We start from the raw sequence: 22188 nt of genomic DNA on the forward strand, positions 1-22188 counted from the left end.
GTTCCCTGAGCCTTAGAAGGAATGATCCGCGTCTTCTTTAGGGCTGAACCCTCAACATCACTTTTTCTTGGCATTGGACAGCCACAAGCCTTTGAATTCAGCACCATTAATTGCAAACTGGCTTCCAAATGCTTTTTCTGTCTCTCTTGGGTCTGTCCGTTGAGACCAGTCTTGACTCAGAGAAGAAATGAAGGCCCTTTGGAGCTGCTCTCTCCCCTACAGCCAGCATGCTCTAGAACATCTTGCTGTCTCCCACCTCGGGTAGCTCCTGGATGGCACAAAAGATGTGGGATTTGCCCATCTGCCTCCTATGACCCCAACCCATGTGCTTCCTACACAGATTTGATGAGAAGTCATCCGAGGTTCTGTGAGGCTCTGTGAGTCTACCAACTTTGACCAGGATTTGACTTCTTTCGATTTCACTGCAGGAATGACCTCAGTGAAGGACTCACTTCATTTAAAAATCTTCCCGTTTTCCTATAACCGTATTTCATGTTGACCTTCTGGACCGGCACATTTGCATTTGTGCAATATTAACAATTAGCACTGGCAAACAGCAGAGCCTCATCCAGAAGGTTAAATGATAAAGTTTTCAATCAAATAGCAATAGAGCAGTCACTGAACATAAACAAACTGTCAGGAGATTTGCATTCCCTTCTACCAGAGTCTATTCAGTAGGAAGGCAACCACCTCAAAGCCGGAACCTTCCTCCCTGAAGAGCCTTCCTCAGCAAGGCTTGCAGTCAACTATTAGTAGAGGAACTTAAAGTTCTAGAACAAGAAGCTTGTCACTTCTACCAAAGCCACCTGTTCTTCAGAAACTTTAAAAATGACGCTCCCTTTCCTAGTGATTTACAATAACAATGAAATAACACTCATTTTATTGAGGTTTTTATATAAGAAGTAAGAAAACAACTCTCTGTTAGAGTTGTAGACTGGCAAGAGAAAATGCTGAGTGTTGGAATCTTCCCGTATTCTCTGCCCTCCCTTGGGTCATGTGTGGTCATGGGGCTGTTCACAATTAAAAGGCTTACTTACAAGGGAAGTAAGGACCAGGCAATAGCAAGAATACTACTGTGACTTGTAATGAAAAGCAGGCTTTAAAAAACGTGGAGTGATTATTTTCAATTATACCACATTCTATGAAATGCTAAAAAAAGCCTCCCGTTACATCTTGTACAGCAGAGGAAAAGCTCTTTGATCTGTGAATAGGCTAATCGAAGAACTATTCATATAATTCCCATCCTCTCAGTGAGAGCAGCAATCAGAGAGCAAAATGGAAAGTACAAGTCATGCGAGGCATGAGATCTTACTTTTTCGTCATCTTCCGTAAATGGAGCGCCCTCAGGAATCTTATTTATTGCTTGGGCCACACCGATAATCTCACCATCACTGCTCCGGATAGGCATGCACAGTAGTGATTTTGTCTTGTATCCAGTGAGCTTGTCGATCTCATCATTGAATCTTCGGTCCTAAAAATAAGCCAGAGAAAGCATTCATTACAAGGGCGAGGAGGTGCGGGAGGAGGGGGAAAGGTGCGTTTCCATGTCTGGGAAATGCCCTCCTGACCCCCGCTTTTCTTCCCAACCAATGGATGTGATTTTGTGTTTAAACCACCAATGGAAAAAAAGTGATAAATTATCACCATAATTGTGAGCCAGGCTAATGAAAGGAAAAGGGATTGGTGTCCCAAGGGAACTGCACTGTGCTCTACGTAACAAAAGACGTTAGTTCACAATGACACCTGGATATAAAATATTGTGTGAGAAAGCATTGCAGCAAATATGTAAAAAAATTGAAACATTCAAGGAAAAAGAACTTTATTTTGGATTTAAATTATTCTAGAAAAAAATCTATGAATCCATTCTGATATTTCAAAGAAGTTCCAAAAAAGAATGGGGGGTTGGGAATAAAAAGAATGCTAGCTAAAAAATGTAGGATAAATAATTAAGTTATGTAATATTTTCTGTCAACTACCAGTAAAGCAATGGTCATAAGCAAGGGTCATCAACAACTGCTAAGACCATTAGGTGAAGGATGTTAAGCAAGGCATTTACATGGTCTTCAAAGGCCACCCTAAAATATGTGTTAATGATAATGATAACATGTGCTCTACAATGCGTAGATCTGGCAGACTCTATCTAATTTAATTAAATTTAGCATGACCATGAATGAATCAAAATAGAATCATCATTTCCTGACATGATGCCTTGGGGAGGGTAGATAGCACTGAGAACATGGGGTATTCATGTCAAATGGCTAGCAGGAATCATATCATTTAGGAAAAGGAAACTTAAGTAATTGGAGTTGGAGAGATGGCTCATTTGGTAAAACACTTGCTACACAATCATAAAGACATGGGTTCGATCCCCAGCATGCCATAAAAACCCAGGCACAGCTATGTGTGTGTCTGAATCCCAGTGCTGGGGAGGAAGAGACAGGTGGGTCCCTGGAGAGACACCTGATGCTGAGACTGTCCTCTGGCCTCTACATATGCACACAGGGACAGGCATACACCCCTGCACATATGCATGAACACACACAAACACATATATAATACACATAGTGAGGAAGAGAGAGACAGAGACAGAGAGAGAGAGAGAGAGAGAGAGAGAGAGAGGCAGTCAGTCCATCAGAAACCCATTCTGTGTGGTAATATTGTGTTCCCCAAAATATTGTGCACTCTAATAAACTTATCTGGGGTCAGAGAACAGAACAGCCACTATATTAAACATAGAGGTTAGGCAGTGGTAGCACACGCCTTTAATCCTATCACTTGGGATCCTATCCATCCAGATCTCTGTGAGTTTAAAACCACACTGGAAACAGCCAGGCATGGTGACTCACAGCTTTAATCCCAGGAAGTGAGCCTTTAATTCCAGGAAGTGATGGCAGAAAGCAGAAAGGTATATAAGGCATGAAAACCAGGAACTGGCTGGAGCTTTTTGGCTTTTAGCAGCAGTTCAGCTGAGATCCATTTGGATGAGAACTCAGAGGCTTTCAGTCTGAGGAAACAGGATCAGCTGAGGAATTGGCGAGGTGAGGTGGCTGTGGCTTGTTCTGCTTCTTTGATCTTCCAACATTCACCCCAATACCTGGCTTTAGGTTTGATTTTATTAATAAGACCTGTTAAGATTTGTGCTACAATTCCGGACTCTTCAAATAGTGTCAACAGGAAACTAAAAGCCATGGGTGTTGTGGGAATTTAGCAGAGTCACTGTACCTGGGGTAGACATTAGCATGAACAGTTTTCACTGTATCCAGGGCAAACATTAGAATAAACAGTTTTCATTATATCCAGGGCAATCATTAGAGTGAATAGTTGTTTTAGAAGTACTTTGGCCTTGAAGAATCATTGTGGAAAACAGTAAAGAATCTTCATGGAAAACAGTGATTGTTTTCCATGATTTGTAGAATTGTTTTTCTGAAGGAGCATTGCAGCCTTTGCCAGACTTTAGTCACAAGACGCCTCTGACACACCTGAGACTCTTGGATTATTGTGTACTGCAAATGGTAGACAATAAAGACTAAAGTCGTGAGGGCATGTGATGCTTTGCTTTAGAGAGACATATAGATTAGATTAGGGACCTTGTATGAGGAAATACTTTACCCAAAAAACAACTTTGTGTAACAATCAATAAAAATGCTTTTGTATGGCTGCTTGGAGTTCAGTTCAGTTCATTTTATCAGGGACTGGACCTTCCTGCTGCCACAGAGGCGTTATCATCTTGGAGTGACCTCTTTCTTCGACCGACCCAACAACACAGAACACTCAGACACATGGGAGCTGTAAGAAGCCTGAAATCCAAAGGAAATGTGTGGCTCTTCATTGGATGTGTCAGGGAGCAAGTTGAACAAGGTTACCTCACAGCCGCAGTACGCACTTTGCTGCTGGGCTATTGCTAGTGTAGTTATTTAGGAGCAGGTCCTTAATTTCAAGGCGTGCCTACAGGTCAGTCTTCACAGAGGCATTCCTCACTTCAGATTCCCTTTTCCCTCCAGGTCTGAGTCATGTTGAGAAAAACCAACCAGCCCATACAGTAACTGACACAGGTTGGCTCTCTGACTGGGTGTGCGACATTTCCAATATCAAAGTGAGCACACAGGCAAACTCTGGGAAGCACACTTGTTTGTGCTAATTTTATACAAATTCACTAAGGAACATCTCTGTGTCAGGGTGTGGGCTAGGAGGTGTGGAAACCAGCAGCAGCAGCAGCAAAAGCAGCAGCAGCAGGCCCATCTCACAACCTTGCAAGCTAGCAGGCCGGGCAGATGCATCATCATACATGCATCATCACCCAGCGTGCTAAGTGACACTGAGGGAAATGATGCGGGGCATGAGAGAGGCAAAGAGAAATGAAAAGAACTTTCTGTGCAGCCAGAAACCTGCCCGAATGTGGTGAAGCAGGAAAAAAATATAACTGAGTCCAAAGATTTCAAGGTCAAGGTGATAGAGTGTACAGAAAATAACAGACAGAGGCAGAAGCTAATGGTGCCAAGTCTTACAGCCGGGAGAAGTAGTTTCTACTTAATCCTGGGTAGAATGGAAAACCAAGGAAGATCAGGAACCAGAAAACACGTCATTAGTCACGGTTGGAGCATTTAGTCTTCTCTGAAGTTAGCTTACTAGGTTTTGTTTTTTCCCACCTCTAAATTTGTCCTCTAAATGGATTCCCATCGCTAAATCTGTTCTCATCTCTAAATAAAATAGAAGACCTCAAACAGCAGAAACGCCGTCTCTCTAATTTACTTCATCTTGGCATATTGTAAAGGCTCAATAGTATTTTTCAAATAACTTCCTTTTCAGAGTGTGCTATAATGACACAAAATATAGAAAAACTAAGACCTTTTGACTCTTTGGCATATTCTTGGCGTTTTGGAGTTTTGGACATATACAGAAGATACAGATGTCCAGGGCAACCTCAATGGTGAAAATAAGGAATAGGACATCACATGACCTATTCACATGATAGATGGAAAAATGAGCGAAAAAACTGACCTCTGGACTTGATACCTACTACGACAACACTACGTAGGGGGTTGAAAAAACTAGAGCTGTTTGTGTCGATATGAACAAAAATCAAAACCATGGTTGTGGGGGCTGGCTCGATTGTTGCTCTTGCAGAAGACCTGGGTTCAATTCCCATCACCCACGTATTGCCTCACAACCCTCTGTAACTCTAGATCCAGCGGATCTGATGCCCTCTTCTGACCTTCACAGGCACCGGGCACAAGAGTGGTGCACGTACAGGCAAAACCCTCACCCATAAAGTAAATGAGTAAATCTAATTTAAAAAAAAAAAAACATTTTAAGTGGTGGCACAGGCCTTTAACCCCAGCACTCAGGAGGCAGAGGAAAGCAGAGTTCAAGGCCAGCCTGGTCTACAGAGTGAGTTCCAGGACAGCCAGAAACAGAGAAATCCTGTCTCAAAAAAACCAACAAACGAACTTTTAAAAAAATTATGGTAATGGAAATGAGCAAGCTACAGTCTAATGATATGTATAATATAACAAATGTCTGATGACTACCTGAGTATCATCTACAGATTCAGATACAGAGCAAAAATAGAACTATTCATGAGAATAACAAACACCCAGTGTATGTCGTAGTTATCTAAAGAGAAGGGAGGAAATAGCAGCCGAGAGTACAGAAGAGGTTTCAGCTTAACAGCGAAGTTTGGCTTCTTTACTAAAACAACTAAGAAGTAAAATTGTGACTCTCTAGAGAGGACCTGGCCCTGGGTGCATAAAGAGGCTGAACTATGTTGATGCAGACATCCTCTGGGAAGTCCTGACCTTCTCTCAGCATTTCTGGAGAGCAGCTACCCAGGTCGGTGTGGCCATGGATTCCCCTGACACACAGTCTCCAGGCTGGTTCCCAGGTTGTCATTGTCTGTCACACTGGTGAGAAAGTTTTCAAGGGTTTTGTTCCTGAGCCTACATCTACCTCATGAGTGGGTGGCGGTTTTCCTCTTCTTTCTTTACTTTTATTACTGTTTTATTTTACATTATATTATATATATAATGCAATGTATAATATTATATATAATACATTTTACATAATTTATTACATATTATATGTTATACAATGTATTATATAATTATGCAGAGAAACAATGTTATTTGTTATTTTATCATTTCTTCTATTGAGATTATCAGGACATTATTTGACGCTCCTGCAGTTGACCTTGCTGGACTTCGTTATTTCAACCACTAGGACATGGGCATTGCCACGCTGCTGGCCCACAGTGGAAGCTCTGGCTGTGCCCCTGTTTGCAAACTCTGTTGTGTCACGCATTTCAACCGAGAGTAGGAGAAAACACCAGGTCAGATCCACCATTGAGACAGACCTTTTCTCCTAATACAGTAATTTAACCTTTGAGGCAAAATTTGACAGCAGTTGTGTCCGGGAACTTTTGAGACCAAATTCCACATCATGGAGAGTTCATGGGATCATCTCCCAGCTTCTCTTAAGAGAAACAGTGCAAGTAGACATAATGGGCGAGTGTTCCCCTGCTGTTTACCTTTCTCTTAAGGGGATTCGATTTTATTACTACAATATATGGCCAAATAGCTTCTCTGTTTGTCCTGGTAATGAAGGGTAGAGGGAAAGACTGTTAATTCATAAGTAAAACTTTGCAGAGGCTTAGACGGTGTTTAATATTTTCAATGTGCTTCCTTATGTCCAGATACATCGATGACTGCCTTCATATCCTAGAGAAACTTTGAAGGAGAGTGTCACTACTATTCACAATGCCGATTCCTAGATCCCAGGAGGAAGATCTTGTAAAATGTGAATATAGAGAAGTTCTGTTTAGGGGGATGTCCTCCTTGTAGGTCTATCACAATATTACAGATTCTTGGGGCTAGAGAGGGGGCTCAGTCATTTAGAGTACTTGTTGCTTTTGCAGAGGACCTGGGTTCAGGTCCCAGCACTCACATGGTAGTTCAAACCATCCATAACTCCAGTTCCCGGGGATCTAACATCCCCTTCTGCCCTCTGTGGGCACCACACACACATGACACTTATATTCAGGCAAAACACTCATACATGTAAAATAACATAATAAAACTAATTTTTGAAGTATGTATATCGGTGCTTTGCCTGCAGTATGTCTGCATGAGGGCATTGGATCCCCTGGAAGAGGAGTTACAGACAGCTGTGCACTGCCATGTAGGTTCTGGGAACTGAACCCGCATTCTCTGAAAGAGCAGCCAGAGCTCTTAACTGCTGAGCCATCTCTCCATCTAAACAGGTTTAATCTTCATATTTGTTTTTTACTTCCCTAAATTGAAGACATAAAATATTAAACATTGTTATGTTTGCACTATGAGAACATCTAAATAAAATTGTATTTTATGAAAATATATTTAACTAGGTGCTGTGTAATAAAAATGTATTCAACTCACTTACATGAAAGGTCTACGAAACAAATATAGAACAATGTTAAGATCTCATAAAGATGAATGAACTATTCTTCTTTAAATGTTTAAATCTATTTTTAAAAACTAAGACCATTCTTAGAAATTAGGAACTTTTTGGATCTGATATGGAACTGGACCAGCAGCTACCTGGTAGGAAGTCGTGAGATAAGCCTGGAGATGCTCTGGGTTAAGGAAAGGCCACTGGGAGTTACAGAAAAGTGAGCGAGGGGATTGGAAGGTGGAAAGTGAGGCAACAGTGCTTGAGGGGTTGGCTGGGGAAGGAAAACTAATGGGGAAAAAATTGAGCCTCAAGTTTTAATCTGAGAAATGTGTCTCGGTAGAAATGCCATTTCCTGAGATCGGGGAGATTGAGACAAAGGTAAAGTCTGTGTGTGAAGAGAACAACGAAAGTTGGTAAATCAATTACTAAATAAAGAGGGATGCATCTTCTGGCCCCTGTATCAGAGGTTCCCTGCTCTGACTACACATCAGAAGATTTTCAAAGGGACCAATGCCTGCCTTCCAACCCACCCCAAACTGAATCAGCCGATACTAAACATTTCCACTTTTAAATCTCTTATGCAGTTTGTGTATAAGAATTATCAATAATAAATAATAATAAAGAACGTGACCCAAGAATGCACTGATGGGGGAATACTAAAACCTGAAGGGGAAGGAGAGCGGCATGCATTCTGGTGTCGCCCATCGGTGAAGCGGCCTGTGGTGGATTGGACTTGAACTTCTATCTGGAACAGGTTTGGTTTGTCTGCCCTGACCTTTGTATGGTTATGACAGCATGCATCTCTGCAGAAAAGTTTCTTTCCCACCAAAGTCTAACCACGAGGCCTGGGCCAAACTCATCTCCAAAGTATTCAGAGTCATGTGAGAACCATAGACACTGAGTTGTGGTTTTGTTCGGGTATTTTTTGTCTTCTTTCTTTTCTTTTCTTTTTTTAGTTTGTCTTTTTTGATTTTCTTTTTCTTTTTTTGCTTTTACTCGCTTTTTTATCCAGGGAGAAAGAATAAGAAGCTGGGTGAGAGGGAACTGGGATGAGGTTGGGGAGAGGAAAATATATAATCAAAATATATGAGAAAATATTTAATAAAAATAAAAAAAAAAACAAGGTGGATGCCTCCTAAAAAATGACGACTGGGGTTGACTCTGGCCTCTACACCCATGTGTGTATACACATACACACACATGCACACACACACACATATACACACATGTACACACACATACACACATATGCACACATATACACACATACACATACACACACATATACACACATAAATATATATACACATACACTTGTATGCATACATACACACACATGTACACACACATATACACACATGCACACACATGTACACACATATACACACATGTACACACACATACATGCACACACACATACACACACGTATAGTACACTAGAGGGTTTCAGAAGGTGGGAAGTGGTATGACTAAACCTTCATTTTAGAAAGACTGCTTTGGCTGCACTTAAAGAATGAGTTGGAAGGAAGAGTCAGTAACATATGGTAGAAAATGGACTGAGTTGAAATGTGCTTAGAACATAAAATCACTAGGATTTGAGTGAGTTGACGAAACTGTAGAAGACAGAGAACTCAAAATCTCCCCCATGTTTTTTTGCTTCTTGTTCAGGAATTTCGGTGGGGAATGGGGAGATTCACCAAGTGAGAACAGGTTCTGAGGTTAGGGATGGGGGTTTCATTGTGGGCATTTGGAAGTTTAGTTGGCTGTGGGTCACCTACATGATGGGGATGTCCCTAAAATGTGTTTGTGTGTGTATGTGTGTATGTGTGTGTGTGTGCACGTCCTTTTGGTTAAAGAAACTTGGAAAGACTGTGTCAGTAAGAATGCCTAATAACTTCTCATCTGACACGCTCTAGGAGTCAGCAAAGTTTCACAGACAGCCAAACACAGAGGAGGCAGGATAAGCACGGAGCCCATGACCTTGAGCTTATTTGCTCCTAAAAATGGAAACCTGAAGAGGAACCTAGCAATGCCTCCAGGTCTCTGGTGCATATCACAGGGGATGGTCCTCCATTTATACTCATCTCCCTGAGGACAGAGGAACAAGAGCTGATCTACCACAGGAGCATCTAATAACTTCCAGCAAAGGCTCCTTTAAAAAGGTCGTTAAGATCTGGAATGAGTTTCTTATGGTTGCAGTAGACTCTCCTTGCTTCAAGAATTTTCTTGTCATAATATTTTTTGTATCAAGTATTTTGAGTATAACTACTCTTCATAAGCAGAGAGTTCTAAGTGCCTTTTGGGTAGACCTACTCTTTCTATGTGCTACTCAGCTAAGATTTTTAACATCCTTTTCAGCAAAATACTTGAACTGTACCTCCTACCTAAAAAAGGGCAATTCCATAGGTTTGTTAAGATCTTCTACGAGATCCTTAGTTCAGCCAGGTACCACGGCACATTCTGTAAATAGACTCCGGGTACATTCTGTAAATAGGCTCCGATCCTCAAGATCCACTCGGGCTCTGGAAAAGCAGCCTCTGCGATCTCAGCTTCATGCCCTTGAAGAGCATCTGCACTCATTACGCCTGCGCATGCCCACCAGCCCCCAAAGCACGTTTTTAGGACTACATAAAAAGGCTGTTACAGTTGGAAGATGATGTGGTCCCCCTCCCCCATAGGTTCATGTGCTGAATGACTGGTCTCCAGCTGGTTGTGCCTTTTGGAGAAATTTTCGACCAGTGGTTCTCAACCTTCCTGATGCTGCGACCCTTTAACACAGTTCCTCAGGTTGTGCTGACTCCAACCATAAAATTATTTCCATTGCTACTTCTTAACTGTAATTTTGCTACTGTTATGAATCGTAATGTAAATATCTGTGTGTTCCGATGGTCTTAGGCGACTCCTGTGAAAGGGTCATTCGACCATCAAGGGTTTATGACCCACAGGTTGAGAACCCCTGCTTTAGATGGTACTGACTATTTAGAGGGATGTGGCTAAGGTAAGGCTTGCTTGATAGTTTGCTCCTTGTTCTTCGCTTCCTGAAACCTTGTGACAAAGCCCTTCTCTGTACCACATGCTCTAGCCACGGAGACGATCAACCTCACCACAGGCCCAGAATCCACTGAGTCAAAGACTCAGATGAAAACTCCGTGGCTCTGATCCAGCATAACCCTTTCCTCCTTTAGAGAAAGCTGTCAGATAGGTTGCCCTCAAGGAGAGAAAAAAAATAATAATACAAAGTCTTCAAGTCAAAGATCAGCCAGGCCTTGCCCCCATTATCCGGGAGCGAGCACCCCAGGGCTTCCTTTGGCCAGAGCTTGGTCTCAGACTCTTAACAAAGGTGGTTTGATGAAGATCTCTTTTCTGCCTCTGTGAGTGTTGGGTCTCTGCCCTCAGCACTTTACAGGAAGATTGTCTATGCTCGTCATTAAACCAAGAATGAGTCTTAACCACCATGTCTTCTGTAAAGATGATTTTTTTTTAAACCACATTCTCAACTCCACATAGGTCACATATGGCCCTTCAAACCCAAGATGCTCAAACTGTCAAGTCTAACATCCATGTAATGTTAGCTATGCTTTCAAAACCAACAGATGAAGAAGCATGTAATTACAAAACACCTTATTAATGCCGTGGGGCTTTCAACTGAACTTGATTCTAAATGATTGTGCCCATTCGTTACAGCACATGCATGTATATAGTGCATTTCTTCACTCTTTCGTGTGTTCATAGCAAAAGAACAGCCCTGGCCACTCCTGTATACACTGCTACTTTCTGGAGTCCTTCAGGAAACAGATGCCTTAGCTCCACCCAGAGCAATTAAATCCCAATGGGTGGTGGGTGGGGTTACTCCAGGCATCTGACTTAATCCACTGAATTAGAGTGTCACTTAAATCCGTGGTCTCTGGCTGTGAAGGAAACCGACTATAACTAATACGTCGGGGTTTTCAGGACAAAAATCACTAGTTGTGTATCTGTCATATTTTCCTTGAAGATTTAACGGATGGGCCTGTGTACCCATCATAACACCTGGGAATACCTCACCCGAAGTGAAGACCCAGCTAATCTCACATTTCCACTACACTATTTTCAAATTCTTTATGGAGTTGCGGTATACACAAACTCACAGAAACACCAAGCATAAACTAAATAATACATTGAAACTACAGTCAATAGATCTCCAAACTTTCTAGCAACCAAAAGGAAATTGCTTTTATTGGTTCATCAATTAGTAAGTAGTCATTTCATTTTAGTTCACAAAAGCATCTCTGTGCTGGCTAGTTTTATGTCAATTTGACGCAAGCTAGAGTCACCTGAGAAGAGGGACCCTCAACCGAGAAAAGGCCTCTATAAGACTAAGCTGTACTCAAACTGTAGGGTGTTTTCTTAATTGGTGATTGATGGGGAAGGCCCCACCAGTTGTGGGTGGAGTCATTCCTGGGCTGGTAGTCCTGGGTTCTGAAAGAAATCAGGCTGAGCAAGCCATAGAGAGTAAGCCAGTAAACAGTACTCCTCTGGGACCTCTGCACCAGCCCTGCCTCCTGGTTTATGCCTTGCTTGAATACCTGTCCTGATTTTCTTCAGTAGCACACAGTGATGTGGAAGTGTAAGCCAAATACTCCTTTTCCTCCCCAAGTTGTTTTTGGTCATGGTGTTTCATCACAGCAATAGTAACCCTAACAGAGACAATCTCGTTACCATGGTAACTTATCACTGGACATTCTTATCCAGAAGATGCTTGAGAGACAAAGCTCTATGGTTTTTGGTCAGTTTTTAATGATTTGGAATGTTCTGTCTTTCTCTATAGAAAGAACAACTAATTGTTATGAATTGATGAAAGGTTTGAGATTATACCACATAAAAACAAAGACATCACATATGGTAAATTGATAGCTAATGCTTTGTGTCTCCTAATTGGATTCTGGCTGGGGAAAGTACAAAATTATCACTGTTGTTCTTAGTTTGTGTTTGCAGAGTGTCATCACAGTAAACAAAAGTCTTGTCACTGAATTCTTTCATAAACAACAAGTAGCACTCTGAAGAGTAAAAATATCATCAACAACCCTTCCTGATTGTGGAAGCTTCAGTCTGACTCAGGAGCATGTGCTGTGGGACGGTCTGTATGTCTGTATTGCTCTGATTGGTCAATAAATAAAACACTGATTGGCCAGTGGCCAGGCAGGAAATAGGTGGGACAAGGAGAGAGGAGAATTCTGGGAAGAGGAAGGCTGAGGCAGAGAGACACTGCAGCCTCCGCCATGACCAGCAGCATGTGAAGACGCCGGTAAGCCACCAGCCACGTGGCAAGGTATAGATTTATGGAAATGGATTAATTTAAGCTATAAGAACAGTTAGCAAGAAGCCTGCCACGGCCATACAGTTTGTAAGCAATATAAGTCTCTGTGTTTACTTGGTTGGGTCTGAGCGGCTGTGGGACTGGCGGGTGACAAAGATTTGTCCTGACTGTGGGCAAGGCAGGAAAACTCTAGCTACAAGCATGGTTAATGTGAGGCGGTCAGTGTATGTATTACAAAGTAAGTCTTCTTTTATTGAAGCCTTCCAAATTGAATTAGTGGTTAGCAGACGCCATAAAAACTTTTCCTATGAGGCTGTGGAATGATCACGGTTGTCACGTGCCATTGGGAGACTTCGCTCCCTTCAGTTCTGCTGAAGTCAGCTGGTTGGCTAATGCCAGTCTGCCCTCCCACACTTAGCGGGCACTTCCTTTTGATCCTGTCCTGTTGTCATTTATTATTTATCTTTCTCACAATAAATGCATCTCAGAGCAGAAACTGTGAAAAATGGAAGAACCACTGCCAGATGAAAACAAAGTGCAGGTGAGGTCAGAAACAGGAAAATGATAAATTCTTCCGTGGCTTTACTGGATCCCACAAATATCTGCATTGATATATTACAGATGTGCTATAGAGTTAACCGCCAACCTGTGCTCTTTAAGCTTTAGTGGGGGGAAATGGAAATGCCGTGAAGAGGCCAGTACCGGAAGGAGAGCTACAAGAAGTGTCAGCCAAGGAAAGAGATGCCACCCCTCTGCCCTTGACAGTGGGAACTTCAAGAATGTCAATGAGTCAGGACACAAGGTGGCGCTAGAAAGGCCAGGAAGCCTGCAGATATGATAGGGGGTAAGGTCACAGAGATGTGGTTCAGATGTAAGACAGTCAGGAACCAAGAAATGTGGGGGGAGCCAAGGTCAAGACGGTGATGCACAAAAAGCTAGGGACAGGTCAGGAGAGTGGGTATAATCCCCTCATTAAAACCCCAAAAAGGGCTACTCCAGCACCCTATTTTGAATACCATTTTCCCACAGCCCATGAGACATTCTAAGAAGCAGCTCCCAAATGGAATCGATTCATAAACGGCTGTGTTAGTACACTCCTAATCTTCCCTACGTTCATGCCAAATTACTGCAATTCTCAGCATCATATATTCCATTGCATTCCTAAGTCTTATTGGTACTATGTAGAAGTTACTATTAATGTTTAACAAAAAGTCATTTATTTAAAGTATGCTTTTCAAGTCTCTGAAACATTTTCAACTACAACTTAAAATAAAATGTATTTTTAGATGTTTTCAATCATGGTTTTTGTTGAACATGATAAAAACAGAGATTGTTTGATATTAAATGGATTTCAAAACAATAATAATTAGAATAGTAAGAACTGTTTTAAAGTGGAAAAATTAACAGACTAGAAAGGCACACACACACACACACACACACACACACACACACACACACACATGCACACCACAGCACATCCGTGGCAGTCAGAGGACAACTTGCAGAAGTCCATTCTCTCCGTCTACCACCGAGGTTTCAGGGAACAAAGTGAGGTCCTCAGCTCTGTATCAAGCACCTGTACCTACTGACTCATCTCTGGTCCAGATAGCGTTATTTACTTTCAGTTTTAGTAAGCTACCTACATTTATACTTTGCTGATGATAATATAAAATACATATGGAGAACTGAGTAACTAGTAACAAACACTTCTAAGTTTTATACTCTTCAATTCATTAGTTTCATTCCTAAGAATTTATAATAAGAAAAACTGAATAATACCTGAATATTCAAAGGGAAATTGATTATAGTATGAATTCACTCTACCATATAAGGTTATAGGTTATTATTTCATGTATTATAAGTGATTTTTTATTATAACATGAGAAAAGTTCTATAAAGAAAAGTAGTTTAGAGAGCAGTTGCATTAATACAGGTTCCTGAGGGTGAGGGGATAACCATCCAGGACAGGATGATAGCTTCAAAACTGCCATCTGAAGAAAGCAGACTTTATGTTACAGGATTGTAAGGTATACCAGATGACGGCTGTCAAGGTGGAGATGGGTCAGTCCTAATAAATAACATAAACATGAAAAATACACATCATTATACTCTGTAGCTCAGAAAGATATAAATGGGTCTAAGCTGGCCTGAAACTAAATGGCTCTGTCGTTTTTTTTTCAAGCTGTCATCACCCTGGAAATAAAACTCTTTATCACAAAAATTAGGCTCAATTGAAATGCTGCATAGACTATTAAAGGAACTTGATGCTATTGTCTAAACTGAACCAGAAAACAAATAGAAAGATAGCCCATTTGGGCAATGTCCTACTATGTCAAATGGATCTTTCCACTCAGACTGATTCTGACTTCAGTGTTAAACATCACAACCTCTTTCATAACAATGCATCTTGATTTTCCAAAGGGACCAAAGCTGGAAACTGAAAATTAGCAGTAGCTGATACTTGTTTTTTAAAAAAAATACAGTAATTTGGACTGGTTGATGTGAGTCTGCATGCAAATGGCATAAGCAGATCCTGACAGCCTGGGTTAGAAATAGCGAGGTACTGTGCACTGTGAAAAGACTTGAGAAGCAACTTTTACCACTTCCCACCTTCTAGGTGGATCCTTGGGGCCAGTATTCGTCCCTGTATCCCTGCATCCTCTCCTTCTCAGCCTTGTGTCCCCTTGAATGAGAAGGTACAACACTCCAAAATCTCTAAGATAAACAGTGGATAACTCAGAAGTCTAAGAGTCTCTTTCTTGTGACTGTGATGCCTAAATTCCAAAAATATCCAGTTGACAAGAAGAGCACTACAAGAGTAGAAAAAAAACTGTCTGTGGTCTTCTCCAAAGAGGACCTGCTATGTTTCAAATAACAGCGGATTGCTGTGACACTAAGAAGTTTCTCTTAAAACATGAAAAGTTTCTCAACAAACATTATTCACAATATGTCAGCTGGTTATAGATGAATGCTGAAGAGATTATTCAAATAAAGAAAAAATATTGTGCTGTTCAAATTGGTCTTGTTCATACCACCTGTCTTAGTTAAGGCCTTTATTGCTGTGAAGAGACACTGTAACCATGGCAACTCTTATGAAGGAAAACATTTAACTGGGGCTCACTTACAGTTCAAAGGTTCAATACATTTTCATCATGGCAGGACACAGAGGCAAAAAGGCAGACATGGTGCTGGAGAAGTAGCTGAGAGTCCTACAGCTTGCTGGCAACAGGAAGTGGTCTCAGCGTCACACTGAGGGAAACTTGAGCAAAAGAAATCTCAAAACCCACCCCTACAGTGACACACTTTCTCCAACATACCTACTTCAGCAGAGCCACACCTCCTAATAGTGCCACTCCCTATGAAATTATGGGGACCAATTACATTCAAACTACCACATTCTACTCCCTGGACCCCAAAGGCTTGAAACCATATCATAATGTAAAACTGCATTTAGTCCAACTTCAAAAGTTCCAATAGTCTATTGCAGTCTCAAGGTTCAAAAATCCAAAGCTCAAAGTCTCTTCTGAGATTCATGCAATACCTTAACTATAATCACCTATAAAATCAAAATCAAAAAGCGGATCACATACTTCCAACATAAAATGGCACAGGATATTATTATTTGTTCAGCTCGCTCCTTTTCATTATAAATCTTCATTTGAGTTACCACTAATAACCATACAACAGAGTCTATACTAGACTGTTTTGAGATTTCCTCTGCCAATGGAATTCATCTAAAACTCTTCATTTTAGCATCAGGAAAAGTAGGAGATTATTTTCTAATTTTGTTTTTAATATTTTTTTCCTTAAAGTAATTTTTGAGACAGGCTTTTTATTTATTTTTTTATTTTTATTTTTTTCTGGAGCTGAGGATCAAACTCAGGGCAAGTGCTCTACCACTGAGCTAAATCCCTAACCCTGAGACAGGCATTTTTGAGACTTACTATATAACCCTGAAGGGCCTGGGACTCACTATGTAGACCAGGCTGACCTCAAACTCACATAAATCTACCTGCTTCTGCCTTCTGAATTTAAAGCGCTGGAATTAAAGGTATATACTACCATGCCCAGATTTTTCTATGGCTTGTTTAAGCATTAATGCTACCATGTGGTTTTGAGATGTCTTTTTATGTTGGGAAAGTTTGTATGCTCAAAAGATATTTCATGAAATAGTCACCTAAATGCAAGACTTTAAATGTTGCTATTTTTCAACATGGGTAAATTATGCTAATGGGGTCAACACCACTGAGGGAAATGGATAATTCCTGTTTCGATGATTTAGAAAACACAAAATAAACTACAGTGGAATCTGGTGATGTTAGTCTGTTGTTGATTGCTAGCCTAGCATGTAAAGACCCTGAATTCAATTCCCAGAATCCTCAAAAAGCAAAAATAAATAACACACTGCTTAATACCACTTTTCAAGAAACCATGTTAGCAAAAGTTTTTAAATATTTAAATCCTGAGAACTATAATAGCAATCAGCTTAGTGAGATATGCCCAATGGTGCAATAACAACACTAATATCTCAACTGTAACCAGCAACTGAGTGTTGGACTTAAGGCTGTTCAATAGTATCAAACTTCTGCCTGGTACTGTAAACCTAGCTAAGCACCCACGGCTGAAGAGGCCGTAGACCTTAGAGGATAACCTACTATTACCATTCTTCTGAACTGATACAGTGCCTACCTGTCTTCTAAATACTTGTCTGAATATCCACAGATTATTGGAACTCTCACCCTATGTCAGAGACCCTTCCTTTTGCATTAGACAGAAGTTAGTGCAGGGTACTGGCCAAAGAATGTAGAGTACAGTACAGAGAATGGAATGGGGTGCCCGTCCGTAACAAGCCCTACACCCAAGGCTTGGAAAGCATCACAGAAGAGGGACACAAAGAGTGTAAGAGTTGGAAGTAGGCGAAGTGTTGAGTCAAGACAGCAATGTCATACCCATGAACTCTAGACAGCTATGGTTGCCTGCACAAGACATGCACAAGGCCATACCGGTCAAGCACCAGCATGGACGAAGGATCTTGAAATGGAGAAAGTGTCCTGGATTATTGGACTGTTTGTAATACAAGGCAGGCAGGAAAGTCAGAATCACACACTGCCATTTCAAAGTCATTAACTTAATCATTTCTTCAGGATCTCCCTTGATATCTTCAATAATAAATTTCCAGGTTCTGAAGACATATTTGGGTAGGCTTTATCCAGGTAATAAGACATTTGCAAAATGTTGATAGCAACATTATTAAACACATCAAAACATCTAGTAATAATTCAAAAATCTCCAAAAGTAGAATTACAAAGTATAGTATATATTTTATAAAAACAAACACTTTTTTCAGTAGTGAAAATCATTGCTATAGATTTTAACATGAATTAATCTGAAGAAATACAATGTTGAACAGAAAAGTAGATGGATCTAAATGTATATATCTACTTTTCTGCTCAACGTTGTGTTACATTTAGATGGAGCTGAAAAGCAGACAAAATGAGATTTCACATTAGATAGAAAAACATGCATAGATATGACAGCCATGGAGAGAAAAGGTAAGAAAATAATCAGATGAGATTCAGCACAGCATTAGCCAGACCAGGGTTATGGGGAGGATGACTCTAGGAAGAGATGGCAGAAGCCTTCAGGGCAGATGGCACTGCCTTGGGTATTAATCTGACATGACTAGAATTGCATCCATTTTCTTATTCCTTATGCTGTACGTGTATGTATTATTTATTCTCCTGGTTGGTTATATTGTGATTCATAAGAGACAATGAATAAAACAATGGAGATAAAAAGAAGGTCTAAAGCTCCTGTCATCACCAATATGTTTATGCTCATTTTGCTTTAGTTGGAATTTGCAGAATTCTAAGAAGTGTGTTTTAGACAAGGGCTATAATCTGCAGGATTCTAAGAGGTGTGTGTTTTAGACTATACACATGGGCTATAATCTGCAAAATTCTAAGAGGTGTGTTGCTGTGGAACAATCTTTGTACACTGTAAATATGCATTACTCACATTAGTTAATAAAGAGCTGACTGGCCTATAGTGGGCAGGAAAAGATTGGGTGGGAGAGTCAGACTAAGAGGCTGCTGAAAAGAAGAAGGGTAGAGTCTTGAGGAGTGGCCAGTGAGACCCAGAGGAAGCAACATGACTATTATAAAGTAAAGGTAACTCAGCCACATAAAAGAGTGTAGATTTACCGGGCAGTGGTGGTGCACGTGTTTAATCCCAGCACTCAGGAGGCAGAGCCAGGCGGATCTCTGTGAGTTTGAGGCTAGCCTGGGCTACAGAGTGAGTTCCAGGAAAGACAAAAAGCTATACAGAGAAACCCTGTCTTGAAAAACCAAAAAAAAGTGTAGATTAAAAGAAATGGGGGCCGGGCGGTGGTGGCGCATGCCTTTAATCCCAGCACTCGGGAGGCAGAGGCAGGCGGATCTCTGTGAGTTCGAGGCCATCCTGGGCTACCAAGTGAGCTCCAGGAAAGGTGCAAAGCTACACAGAGAAACCCTGTCTCGAAAAACCAAAAAAAAAAAAAAGAAAAGAAAAGAAATGGGTTAAGTTGTAAGAGCTAGTTAGTAACAAGCCTAAGCTACCAGCCAATCTTTTATAATTAATAAGTCTCCATGTGGTGATTTGGGAGCTGGCTGGCAGGACAGGAAAATCTGCTTATAGTGTGCTTTAGACACATGCATGGGCTGTAATCTAAAGGATTATAGGAGGTGTGTTTTTGATATATATATATGAGCTGTAATCTGCAGAATTCCAACAGGTGTGTTTTAGACATGCAGTACAGAATGAACACCATGACTAAACCACTAAACCCCATAGAATTAGTGGTACAAAAACTGGATGAATTCAGAGAATTGTACACTTCAATTTGCTGACTTCTTACTTTTACTTGCATAGATACTATTATAGGGTTACTTTCATTCCTCACAGTTCTCTTTACATAGCTTTTATCTGAATAATTATTGTAACTTTGATACCAATGTCTGACATGTAATTTTAAGTTTAATCTAACCAATAAATACAGATTGACACAAAGAATGATCAGACACTTAAAATACATACTATTATATTCTTTCTCGAAAGAAAGCATGTACGGTACTGATCTTTAACTGGGTAAAACCTACTAATTATTCTCATACAATTTCTTTTCAAAAGCAATAGAAGCTAACATTTATTTTAAGTCTACATTGGGAGTTTTCCAGTGTTTCCATAACACTTTGTATGAAAGATGTCATTGTTAGCCAGGAACCAGGCTTGTGGCAAACCAATGTAGCCCTGTAAAGACCCTTGAGAAAATCAGACAGACTAGGAACTGAAGCTGGTCAGTGAATATGGGCTCCAGAACCAACATGAAGTCTGCAGGACCAAATGTACTCAGGCAAAGATTCTTAGTGCTGCCAGAATCTACTGACACTAGATGTAAAGGACTCATGGACTTAGAGACTTGGTCCCACTGGGGTGCTAGATGAGGGCCATATGAAGCTGGATCAAATCCTGGGCCTGAGAATTGAGAATTGCTTGGTGAGGTAGCTGCAGGCCCAGGGCAGGTCTTTAAAATCAGGTCCTGCCAAGTGCATCCACCATACCTGAGTGCTCATCTACTAGCATTGTATCGACATCACAAGCTGGTGGTGAATGTGTCCTTCACTGTCACTCTGGACTTTCAGAAGCACAGTCACTTCTACCTCTATTCTCAAGATGGTGGTGGCTTCCCCAGCATGTATAAGAAGGAAGAATGTCAAGGAGTATCAGGAGCCAGATGAGCAAGAGGATTAAACCCAAATCACCCAGGGCTAGGACTGTCTAGTTTCCCAGTCAGCCAATAAAACAGGATTAAATAAGAGACCTGCTGTTGAACTAGCTACCATGAAGGACAGACAGTATTAACTTCTGTCTCTATTTTAGTACATGAGATTGAACATGGACTACTGTTGGGTGCCACTCTGATTGGGATTTTTATGGTTTGGAGTTTCATTTAACAACAATCTGGCAGAGGCCCAGAGCACACATTTCTGATTCTGCAGTAACCCCAGATGGGAAGAGGCCAAGCTTTAGACTCGGGCATCTGAGCTAGCATCCTGGCTCCATCATTGGTGAGTTATTCCTATTAGACAAGTTGTGCAGTTTCTCTCAGCTCTGAGTTTTTCTTCAGGTATGAAATGGAGTTAATAATGCCCACTGCATATGGCTGTTGTGAATAGTTGTGTGTGTGTGTGTGTGTGTGTGTGTGTGTGAGAGAGAGAGAGAGAGAGAGAGAGAGAGAGAGAGAGAGAGAGAGAGAGAGAGAGAGAGAGATCAACCGGTATAGATACCTGGCAACACATTTCCCTGGTAGGTTCAGGGAAATGAAAGCTGTGACCCCATTGTCAGAGGAGCCATTAAATCCCATAATGACTTCACTTCATTTGAAAGTTAAACTCCTCACAAGCCTCATTTGGCCCCTGTTCTAAAGGCTAACTCACTATATATAGTGCTGGGCAATTGGTACGATGCTTAGGTCTCCTGTTTCTCTATTGGCTTCGAAGATGAAGGCGGAAAGCCACAGTTATGAACTGTGTGCTGTTACGAAGCTTGAAGACGCCACTTTCTCCTCAATGCAAGTTTTAGTACCAGGTGGCTCTGACTTCTCTTTCTGGTCTGGATCATCAGGTGTGTGTGTGTGTGTGTGTGTGTGTGTGTGTGTGTGTGTGTGTGTGTGTGTGTGTACCACATACACAGAGAGAGACAGAGACAGACAGACAGACAGATGGGGGAGGGGGATGAGTGTGTATGCCCAGTTCCTGCTGAACTGCCTATTGACTCTACTTGCCTGGCTTCACTTGTGCACTCACACCAGTGACAAAGAAATGAAGCAGCCCAGGCTGGCCTCACATCCATGCTTCTCTAGCCTCGACCCCTTCAGCCTGTCCAAACAACTGTACCACCAACAGCAAAGTGCCAGCTTGTAGCCCCATCAGAGAGTTGAACCCTGGTCTCCAGTGTCACAACCAAGGATGCTAACAACTATACAAATGAGGACAACTCATGTTGTGGGATAGTTTGATCACACTGTGACACTCCAGACTGTCAATAAAGTTTATCTCGAATCATGGAGTGGAACCAGCAACTAGCTGACCAGAATTAGCCACAGAGAAGCCAGCGATTTGGATGGAGAAGATGTACTGGAAGGAAAAGGTGGGGTTTAAAGTGTAAGCTTCCTTTTGGTTCTGGGACGAGGGAAGAGACATCTCTTGAGGTATCTCTGGCCAAAAAGCAAGGTCAACTAGTTGCTACTCAACCTCTCTAAGCTAGCAGATTTTCACCCCAGACTTTGACTCCTGAGTCTTATTAATAAATAGAATAATACTTAATTTAAACCTGCATATCACCACCATGGCAGAGCCAGGGCCAGGACTGGAAGCCCCACCAGACCATGGCCTGAGTGGCCAGCATGGCACTGACTGTAGGGCCATGAG

At 41.3% G+C, this 22188-nt stretch overlaps 1 protein-coding gene across 3 annotated transcripts in view; it reads right to left on the bottom strand.

Moving 5' to 3' along the window:
- Nucleotides 1-22188, bottom strand: part of Pde11a (phosphodiesterase 11A) — a 364881-nt gene that overhangs the window by 318048 nt on the left and 24645 nt on the right. For 2 of the 3 annotated variants that reach the window (XM_006972471.4, XM_076569730.1), the window contains exon 2: nucleotides 1313-1471. In XM_006972471.4, the coding sequence (XP_006972533.2) occupies nucleotides 1313-1471 (159 nt within the window). Of the gene's footprint in view, nucleotides 1-1312; nucleotides 1472-11990; nucleotides 12098-22188 lie in introns of those variants that run through there. The other variant, XM_042275494.2, reaches the window with a different exon arrangement.

Source organism: Peromyscus maniculatus, chromosome 4 (assembly GCF_049852395.1).
Source record: "Peromyscus maniculatus bairdii isolate BWxNUB_F1_BW_parent chromosome 4, HU_Pman_BW_mat_3.1, whole genome shotgun sequence".
Taxonomy (NCBI): Eukaryota; Metazoa; Chordata; class Mammalia; order Rodentia; family Cricetidae; genus Peromyscus; species Peromyscus maniculatus.